General features: G+C 36.5%; 1 protein-coding gene across 1 annotated transcript; it reads right to left on the minus strand.

The window, feature by feature from the left end:
• Window positions 1–979: 979 nt before the first annotated feature.
• LOC112180916 (tetratricopeptide repeat protein 5) lies at window positions 980–2,302 on the minus strand. The gene is made up of 5 exons (XM_024319495.2): window positions 2,186–2,302; window positions 2,006–2,059; window positions 1,525–1,662; window positions 1,144–1,201; window positions 980–1,020 (listed from the first exon to the last, which is right to left on the minus strand). The coding sequence occupies exons 1-5, from the start codon at window positions 2,300–2,302 to the stop codon at window positions 980–982; spliced, it is 408 nt and encodes a 135-aa protein (XP_024175263.1).
• Window positions 2,303–7,616: the final 5,314 nt, after the last annotated feature.

Here is a 7,616-nt window from a genome sequence, read left to right on the forward strand (position 1 = left end):
CTGTTACAAATAAGAAATCTCTTCCTTTGTACAAATAGAACTTCCTTCATAGCTCATATATTGCTGGAACATATTGAGAAGAGATACAATTGAAAGACTGTGACCAATGGCCTTAACAGTAGAAGTTGGATTTAGACTAGATTCTTTACTATATATCAAGGCGCGCGTCAATAATACCTAAGATATCTTGAATGTTAAAAATTCTTTGCGCATGATTGATTATCTACTTTCAAAAATTTAAGTACATCTACACATTTCATTACATTATACTAAGCATAATATTCAGAGATAAGTTTATTTCACCACAAAATGAGAAGTAGAATAACTGCAAAAGAAACTGAAGTGCATGATACATTATACTGGTCATACCTCTTAACATTAGTATTTGCAAGACATCCAAAATAGCTGTAGTGAAACACAACCTCAAATCGGTACTTGAGCCCCGTCTGAGAAGTACGGTTGACACAGAAGGTCCACAACCACATTTTGGCCCACATTCAAACACTACATCTTTGGCTTCAATTAATCTGGAAGGTAAAACAGAAACAAGTACAGTATTAGAAAATGAAATGCTATAAACCACTTAATATTAGATGTTTATGTAGCAATTCTAGGATAGCATGTTTGATGCAATTCTCACCGGCCACCATCACAGTGCACATATGGAAAGTCAGAGCCGTTAAGTTTGGCACATTGGCAGGTCTTGGAATCTACACAACTTCCTTTGCAATTGCATCCAGTGGCATCTCTAGGAAGCTTCACGTTTTGCGCAACTTGAATAGACTTGCAATACATGTAACCTGAAATTGAGGGATATAAAAAGATCCATGAAAAAGTTCCACCATTGCAACTGAAGAGGGCAAAGTAATTTGATAAGGAAGAATGACTTCTTTTTACAGTGGAGCAACATTTTCATGCTTAATGAAGAATAACACTTTCCCAACTAATGGCCTAATGCTACTGCTTTGTTCAGACCCTCTTATAAAAGATTTACAGTAGCCCTTTTATATGACGAATTCACTTACAAACAACGAAATGATAAAAATTAGTATATTTCCCACAAATAAAAAAGATAATGGCCATGCTCACTCAAGTTCATAAATCACCATAAGCTACACTACATGAAAGAGTAAGGTGGCATACAATTTACCACAGCCAGAGATGATGCTAAAGATGCAAGTCGTTTAGATCTGGCATGTCCCTATAGCACAAAATCTTATAAAATCAGCCACATTTCAAGAATATATATGGGTAAGACAAACTGGGAAATTTAATGGGATCATATGAGATTATAAAAAATAAATGACTGTCAATTGCCCTTAACCTGGTGCTTCTTTACTTGATTGTGATCAATATTAATACAAGTTCTTAGTGTCCTTGTTTTAGTCTCCAGTTTCTCAATCTCATCAAATGCAGTCTGCAAAATGGTGGCTTGCAACTAGTAAACCATGGTACTACTAAAATTGGGGGAAACACATACTCAAGACCTCAAGATACCACATTTATGAATGAAAAATGCATTACCCTTAAAAAATTATCTAGCTTGTCAAGAAGGTTAACAATCTTTTGAACCTCTTCGGTAGCATTGAGACCAGGATCCTTTAAAGCAGCAGCTTCAAATCCAGTAAGGGCCATTTCATAGTTATCTAGATATTTGTTTACCTGAAATAAGAAACTCAATGTTAACTTGTCTGTAGCATGAGATACAGCTCAATAGGTTAAACATATCTGCAAAAGAGGTGGCAGCCAACTTAAGTAAGGTCATACAACTTCTGTGACTGGTATACATCATCGCCATCATCTTTTTATGTAAACCCCATACAAATTACTTTAAAAAATAGTGGTGCATCATTAATGTTTCCTTATTTCTGTCCACCTCTATTAGCAGAATGTCAAACAAGAGCCAAATACCAGAAACTAAAGTTTAAGGAATCATCAAATATAATCTAGTTAAAAAGATTGAGAAACCAATGAGTAGTTTATGTCTAAAAGAAAACTAACTTACAGTAGCACAGTTAAAGTACAGGTCTGGATTAGATTTCATCCTTTCATCTTTTTCCTGAAATTATCAAAAATTAGAACTTATTAATAAGTATATAGTTTCCCTGACATACAAGGAAAGACCAATAACCATAAATTATTTATCCACAATAAACTGATCTTTAGGAACCGTTTGTGCACTTACAGCATTTTGGTATGCCTTTAGAGACTGCAGAAGTTTGGCGTGGTCCCAGGCTCCGGTCACAAAAACACTTGTAAGACATGCATTTCCAAGATTGTCTGACAGTAAAGGTTGAATCATTTCAGATTAACAGAATTTATGAATTTCTCAGGTATAGCAAATAAAGTCAAACACGGGCTTATGTGTGCGTAAATCCTTAAATACAATATACAATATGCAGCCAGAGAGAAATAGCTTATCATCTACCCGTTGAAGTAAGACTAATCCAACCAGAAAAGGCAGAGATTCAAAATAAATGGTATTGCAAAGCAAGTAAAGTGAAATGCTATTCGACAAACAATATCAAATATAAGTCTTACTCAAGGCCTAAGAATAAACTGTTTTTCATGATCAGGGTTATGATCGAGATCTTACACCATCATGAATTCCCATCCTTGACATCCAAAGTTATAGCTTCCTTGGCATGTTTTATGCTTTCATCAACAAGTTCTGCTTGATTATCGAAACTTACCACTCAAAAGTTACCTGCCAATAGATGATAGCCCAAGGCCCCTTGATCCTAGAAACCACATTCGGCACACAACTTTCACACCCTCCTAGCAACCCCATTAGAACTTCACCATCATTCTCCTCACTAGCAATCTCAATCCCCCCAAATATCTCACCTTTCCATAAAAACACCACACTAAATCAAAACCCAACACACAAAACCAAGCAAACCAATCCAAAACACCCAAAATTCAAAAACAAATACACACCATTATAAACAAGAACATTCCTATTCAAATCTATCAATGGCTGAACTACTGGGTTTACTCCCCTGATCACTGCAAAGTAGCTCCAAAAAAGTGCATATAAGGTGTTCGACCACTTGCCACGGAGAAGCAGTTGCTGAACTCCTCCAATTTGACTTGGCAAGAGTGCAAAACCAAGCTCGTGTTCTAGCTGGTCTTCGATATGAAATTCTGGGTATCCCAATTAAAAACCCCCAAATTACAAAACCCACATTAGAAATCTAGGGTTCAGAGATTTACTTACATCGAGAGTAGAGATCTTCACCCAGTTCGGTGGGCTTCTATATTGCCCTTTCATCTGAAACATAAATTGATGGGGCGGCGGAGAGAGAAAGCCAGGGTTTTGCAGAAAGGGGCGGAGAGAAGGAGTAAGAGAAATTTGGGTTTCGATTTCTCAATCATCATCTATTTGGCGCTACATGTTTTCTTCTTCCCGGCCACTTTCTCTGATTTTGTAAAGGTGAAGGAGAAAGATGGGAGCTGTGAGAAGAGAGAGGTAGTTTTGTTAAGTGGAAGAGAGAGAAAGCTGAGAGGGAGAGTGGGAGAGATAGATGACTGATGAGATCGGGGAGATGAAGAGTGATTTTGAGAGAGAGAAGCGCGAGCTCAGGTTTTGGCCGAATGGTGGGAAGTGAAAAATTGAAAATTTGGCCAAGTCAATTAAGAAGGGCGCCAAGCATCTATTGAACCCTAAAACTCAGACAACAGCAATTTCAGTATATTGTTTGAAAGAGAGTTGCATAATAGACAACTGAAAAACTGTTGTGTGAATCAAAATAATCAGACGACATCTTTTTCAACCATTGTATTAATGGTAATTGCACAACAGAGAAATAATAACTGTTGTCTGATTAAAAACAATCAGACAACATCTTTTATCAACCATTGTATAAATGAACCTTGGACAACATCACGTAATAACTGTTGTCTGAATTGACTCATTCAGACAACATCAAAAAAATCAACCATTGTCTGAAATGCTTTTGCACAAGAGGCAAGAAAAAACTGTTGTTGGATTTGAAAACTTAGACGACAGAATATTTCTTGCTGTCGTTTGATTATTTCAGACGACAGTTAAAATGTTTGCTGTCGTCTGATATGTGTTGTCTGATTCCGAAATTGGTGTAGTATATTGTAGTCGTTTCCGCGAGACCATTTGGTGTGTACATGGGAATATAATATTCAACATCAGTCCCAGTGATATGTAATAATCATAAAAAGTCTTTGATGTAAACTCTCTAGTATTGTCAAGTCCAATTGACTGAATAGGATGATCCAGGAAGTAAGTTCATTGTCATATGATCTATGCTAGGAGTGTAGCGTAAGCAGAATTACAAGTGGATAATGGCACAACACGTGACTAGGGTGTTTGCGTGTCAACTAACATCATGAAATATTTAAATGTCTGCAAGTTGGTTTAATCGGTCAACATAATCCCCTCAGATTCTATGTAAGAACAGAATGAGCATTCTTGTATCCTTTGCATAGAACATTCTCGGTCCTAATTTCCATAAGGAACAGGCTTTGCAGAACTAGCGAGGGGCCTTAGATACAAAGTATATAGATTTTCATGAATCAATAAAAGTATGTTGCTAAAAATCAATGGTTTTAAGAAATCAATAACAGTCTATCAACTTTTTAAAGAGTCTGTGAACTTTTTAAAAAGTCTGTCATTTAAAAAAAAGAGTCATAATCAAGAACTATCTTGAAATCACAGAAGCAGAGATTATGTCATCTCACTTCTAGGTCAGGAAGCAAGAAGTCATGGACGTTGCCAAAGCATTCTTTGAGTGAGACCTATAGCCTTCTAGGATCTTCTTCATTCAGATACTCGACTGGAGTTAATCATCTATATGATGAGTCATGAAGATGACAGTTTCGGCCATATTTGCCTCCAAGGCTACTCTATTTGCTTGCAAAACTCAAGCTTGCTCAACAGTTAGCACGTCCTGACTAGGCCCAAGAATCGTTTCCAGGATTCCTTAGGCCTTGAGATGCTGCTGGACATCATGAACCCACTTGTGATATCCAGAGCCAATTGTCCCCAATGGAGCAAAGTCTATTTTGTTCAGGTTACTAATCCTAAAAAGGAACAAAAAAAGGGGTTAGTTTTAGAGCAAAAATGCTACCATGAAAACAAAAGAAATTTCTTAGCATAATTGCTCCCAAGAAATTAGGAATGTCTGAGTGTAATTGCTCCGAAGAAATTCAATTCTAAGATATCTTAGATTAGATCGAAACATTGATGTGTGTGTGGTCGATAGTATATTCTTTACAAATTCTAAGTTTGGAGATCCCAACAAGCTCCAATCTTGGAGACAGCATGAACCCCCACAGTCGGCTAAAGTCTTCCTATGAAAGAAGAAGTGGGAGGTAGAAGAAGGGAGGTTGGAAGTCCCCAAGAAAAAGAAGATAAATTGAAAAAAACTAATAAATTGGAACTTTTAGTAAAAAAATACCTTGAAATTGGGTCGCCAAAAAATTGGCTGGAATCTGGTCTGAAAAAGTTGCTGGAGGTCGCCAGTGGCTGGTCGCGGGTCGGTGCTACGCACGCACAGATTAGCATTTGGACGTCTTTTCATTTTTCTCTCTCATACTTCCTATTTTACCTTTTCATTCTTTCCACCTCCTTTATTCACCTTCAGCTCCATCATCTCCATCGTAGTCATCAACCTCTAGTAACACAGATTATTTGAAACCCTTTTATATGGGCTTCACCAGGATGCAATCATAATTATAAATCAGTTTTTTTAAGGCCTAGGTCTCAGGATGGCTTGATTTGATGGTTGAACGATGGGCGTTAGATTTTGTTCTCGTTAAGGCATTGATGTGGCTGGCTTGAGAACGTTGACGACAGAGAGAAGATATAGTCTTCAATCACACCTTGACTCACACCTAACTATTTACAATAACATGCAAGAAAAACACCTTTCCCTTAATCCATTGACAAGACACAAACCTACTCCATCACTAACATACGTTATACACATCAAAACAAAACGTATACATAAGGTAATGCACAATTACAATAAGCCTACACAACAAGGTAATAAACTGAACTCTATGAAACTTCTAACTTTTTACACATTATAAGCTATGCCAAATTAGACATGTACGTATGATGTGATTCATTATATGAAAGGGAGATCAATATGGTATCTTGAATAGGAATGGAAAAGCAAATGAGGTTATAGCTGAGTATCAAGATGATTAAACAGCTTAAATAATATATGATCAAGCTTAAGTTCGAATTGGGTAAGTTTATGCTTTCTTTAAGCTTAGGAGTTTGAGTCCTAGCTAGTTTAGATTTACTTTTTTTTTTAATTTTATTTGAGGCGAATTAAAAATTGGATAGGTTTGATTGGCCTGGCCTTCAATGGTGGATCGAATGAAGACTCAACCGCATCATCGTGTAGCGATGGATGTCCGACCTTTATATCTCTTCCTTATCTAATATGAGTACGAGTTTAAGCTCGAACTAGCTCAGTTATTCACAAATTTCTTAATAAAACAATGATAAAATATAAATTTCTTTAAGATGTTTGATACTAAGGCTTCCGTTCCAACATTCTGCATTAATTTTCATGCAGCGACTAAACTACAAGTTTCAGCTTTACTGTTTTGGTCTAAGTAGAAGCCAACGTGGTTCAGTCCAAAAGTCGGGGACTCAGCATCAATTGAGCTATCGCCAAATCTGAGAATAAGAAATGAATGGGAATTGCTCTATACGCGTCACTTTCACTTGACCAGCACAAGGTAACACAATGGGTTATTGTTTCTCTTCTCGACTATAATCAAGAAATTTTAAGAAAGTGTTGCCCTCCACCAAAACATCTGATAAACATCAACTTTGGTTCATTTACATACCACAGATGCATATCCATGAAGATTTCAGTGATACTTCAAGTCACATCACTACTAGAATTATGGCTATAGGACACCATCAAGTTTCGGTGCTCATTGTTGACAAAGGCCACTGATATCTTTAATAGCCATAGTGTAGCCACCAATCACATGTCAGTCCCCTATGGAGCAGTTTCTATTGTTGCATAAATCACCATTTCAACAACGGTGGTTCTCTCTTGGCTTTTATTTAAGTAATCTTATTAGTTCATGAATATAATATTTTGATTAACATATTTTAGGTTTTGAACTCACATTCCTCACTTCATGCACAATATAATTCAAGTTCTTCAAACCCGGCCATTTCCTCTACCAGTGAGTACAAGCATCAAATCACATTTTTTAGTTATTGAATATATCCTAAATACTAATTTTTCGATCAAAATTCTGTAGCTTTAGCCATCTATGAGCTTGTCGGCAATCAATACTTAGGGATGTTTGCCTCCATCTAATTAGGTAAGCTAGTTTATGTCTGATACTCACCTTTGTGTGTTTCATTGTCTAGCCTAAATATTTCACAGTTCAAATTTATAGGCCTCCCTTTACGTACCATATGATTCAAGTTGGTTTAACACATTGAATGTGTTGAGGAGTACAAGTAGGATTGACCAAATGGTATGTTAGTTTTAAGATTATTTTGAATCTTATTGATACTAAAATTATGTAAGCTAATTTTATAGGATGCAACATTTTCTTATTTATTGTAGGGCTCTGATTCTAAGGCTGGGAATAAGTTC

The sequence above is a fragment of the Rosa chinensis genome, chromosome 7 (assembly GCF_002994745.2).
Source record: "Rosa chinensis cultivar Old Blush chromosome 7, RchiOBHm-V2, whole genome shotgun sequence".
Lineage (NCBI taxonomy): Eukaryota > Viridiplantae > Streptophyta > Magnoliopsida > Rosales > Rosaceae > Rosa > Rosa chinensis.